Source organism: Helianthus annuus, chromosome 16, assembly GCF_002127325.2.
Source record: "Helianthus annuus cultivar XRQ/B chromosome 16, HanXRQr2.0-SUNRISE, whole genome shotgun sequence".
Classification (NCBI taxonomy): domain Eukaryota; kingdom Viridiplantae; phylum Streptophyta; class Magnoliopsida; order Asterales; family Asteraceae; genus Helianthus; species Helianthus annuus.
The window spans coordinates 185,978,164-185,980,880 of NC_035448.2; the positions used below are offsets into that span (position 1 = coordinate 185,978,164).

At 42.3% G+C, this 2,717-nt stretch overlaps 1 protein-coding gene across 1 annotated transcript; it reads right to left on the bottom strand.

Moving 5' to 3' along the window:
- Nucleotides 1–1,837: 1,837 nt before the first annotated feature.
- Nucleotides 1,838–2,335, bottom strand: LOC110933272 (extensin-1-like). The gene has a single exon (XM_022176504.1). It carries the CDS (start codon nucleotides 2,333–2,335, stop codon nucleotides 1,838–1,840), a length of 498 nt encoding a protein of 165 aa, XP_022032196.1.
- Nucleotides 2,336–2,717: the final 382 nt, after the last annotated feature.

A 2,717-nucleotide genomic window follows, 5' to 3' on the forward strand; every position in this document is an offset into this window, starting at 1 on the left:
GCCCCCACCGTCACCCGCCACTTCCACCACCGCCACCCACCGCCAACGTCACCACCCATCACCACCTCCGCCACCACCCAACATCACCTACCGCCACGACTACCATTGCCGCCACCCACCTCTGCCCCCGCCACGGCCACCCATCCCGTCACCCACTTCTGCCCCCGCCGTCACCCACCACCACCACCCATCACCACTGCCACCCACCTGACCCCTTGTCGGCACACGCTACCACCCGCCGTCGCCCACCACCACCGCCACCCACCTTACCCTTACCGACCACCGCCACCCACCTCTACCCTTACCGACCACCGCCACTCACCACCGATTTTATTCCTTCATCTTTTCTTGCTTACTAAATAACACGAAGTGATAATTCTTTCATTCTCACCCGGTAACCAAACAAGACAAGGGATGATAATGATCTTTTCCATTACCTAGTCCATTATATTCCTCCGTTCATTCCATTACGCCATTCAACCTATTTACCCAAAACAGGATACCTGTTTACTCGTATTATGTCTGTCAACATGATTTTTCCCTGACAAATAGAATATACAATATATTAATTCACTAATTCTAGTTTTATATTTTTAATTTAATCAAGTAATAAGAATTAGAGTTAACTTCCGTTTTGCTCCATGTGGTTTGGTCATTTTAACAGTTTTGCTCCAATAGTTTAAAAATAGCCATTTTCCTCCCTGATCTTCGAGTTTATCGCCAGTTTGCTCCCTGGCTCTAACTCAGTTAAAATGTAAAATGTTTAATTAAAAGTAGGGGTATTTCGGTAGTTTACTCCCTGGCTCTAACTCAATTAAAACGTTTAGTTAAAAGTCGCGGTAGTCGTGGTCGGCAGGTGGTAGTTGTAGGTGGTGGTGGATGGTTATTGATGATGGTGGCCGGTAGAAAGAGTGGTTGGAAAGTTGGGGGATCAGAAAAGAATTACTTATATACATGTAAATAAACAAGTTATAGGTTTATTTAGGTGAAAAGACTTACATTTCCTTGCTTTTATCTATAAAATTACCAATATACCCTTCTAGTTAATGGATTTTTTGGATGGAATCAGAGGCGGGGAGCAAAATGACGATAAGTTAGAAAAATCAGGGAGGAAAATGGCTATTTTTAAACTATTGGAGCAAAACCGTTAAAATAACCAAATCACAGGGAGCAAAATGAAAGTTAACTCTAAGAATTAAATAGTGAGATCTGTATTTAAAGTTTAAAACACACATGTCTAGATACCGATGAGTTGGGTCATACTTCAAGGGTAAAGTTATTCTACAAAAGCTTTTAAAAATAAAAAGCGTATAAAGACATAATGGATCACAAAATGTCGAGCAAAATATAACACAATACCGAAAAATATAACATAATGTCCAAGAAAAAAGACACAATGAGTAAAAAAAAGACACAATGACGCAAATGTAGAAAAAACACAATGATAAATAAAAAGACACAATGATATAAACAAAAAGTCTAAAATCTACAAGCTAAACATCTAAAAACAAAAAACCTAACATCTCACATTGTAGAGTTTGATAAAACAGTCCCAATGCCGCTTGAATGATGTCAATCAAAGTCCGTTTGATACCTTTTTACAAATTCTTATTATTTGAAGGCTTTGTATTTGATTCTACGGTACTTTTGAATAGAGAATGACAATTGATTGTCTGTTTGGTATGAGGTAATGAAATAGACGAGGTAATGGAATTGACAAAAGAATGAAATGGGTTATTACCATTCCATGGTCTTGTTTAGTAGGCAAGAAAAGACGAAGCAATAAAATCGGCGGCTGGTGGCAGTACTGGGTGGTGGTAGTGGGTGGTGGTCGTGGTCATAGTGCGTGGCGGTAGGGGTGGCGATGGTGGGTGTAGGTGGCGGCGGTAGATAGCGACGGTGGTCGATGGCGGTGTCGAGTGATGGCGGTGGTGGTGGTGGTGGTGTCAACGATGGCAGAGAGTGGCGTTGATAATGGGTGGTGGTGATCGACGGTAGCGATGGGGGTGGTTGTGGTTGGCGATGGAGGGTGGTGGCAGCGGGTGGTGGTGGTGGTTGGCGGCGGAGGGTGGTGGTGGTTGGTGGCAGGTGGTGACGACGACGCTGGGTCGCGGTGGTCGGTGATAGTGGTGGCGACGCTGGTGCTCAGTGGCGGATAGTGGTGGCGACAATGGCGGAGAGTGGTGGCGACAATGGGTGGTGGTGGACGGTGGTGGCGCCGTTGGTCGACGACAGAGGGTGGCAGTAGGTGGCGTCGACGGTTGGTAGCAGGTGGTGGTGGTGATGAAGGGTGAGAGAGGGAATGGAACGAAAAAAAACAAGGGGTTGATTCCATTACCTTAACCAACCAAACACATTTTTTTTCATTCTCTCACAATATCTCATTCCATCACGTCTCTTATTCTTGCATACCAAACACTATCATAGTTTTGAGGAAAAAATATCCTACATTTCTCGACTTTTTCTCTCCACATGCAAGACACATATCAATTCCCATATCATTTTAAAATATCCATAACTTTTTCATACGATTTTTTAAAGAAAATCACTATAATAATGAGCATTTTTTATCTTTAATACAAGTATGATATTTCTATATAAAAATAAATAAAAAAATACATTTTACTGGGTTTTCTATGGATTGTGTTAAAGGTTCTGGTCATTGTGTTTTTCAACTAGTTTTGGTCATTAGTTTTTCACTAAGGTTTTTATACATT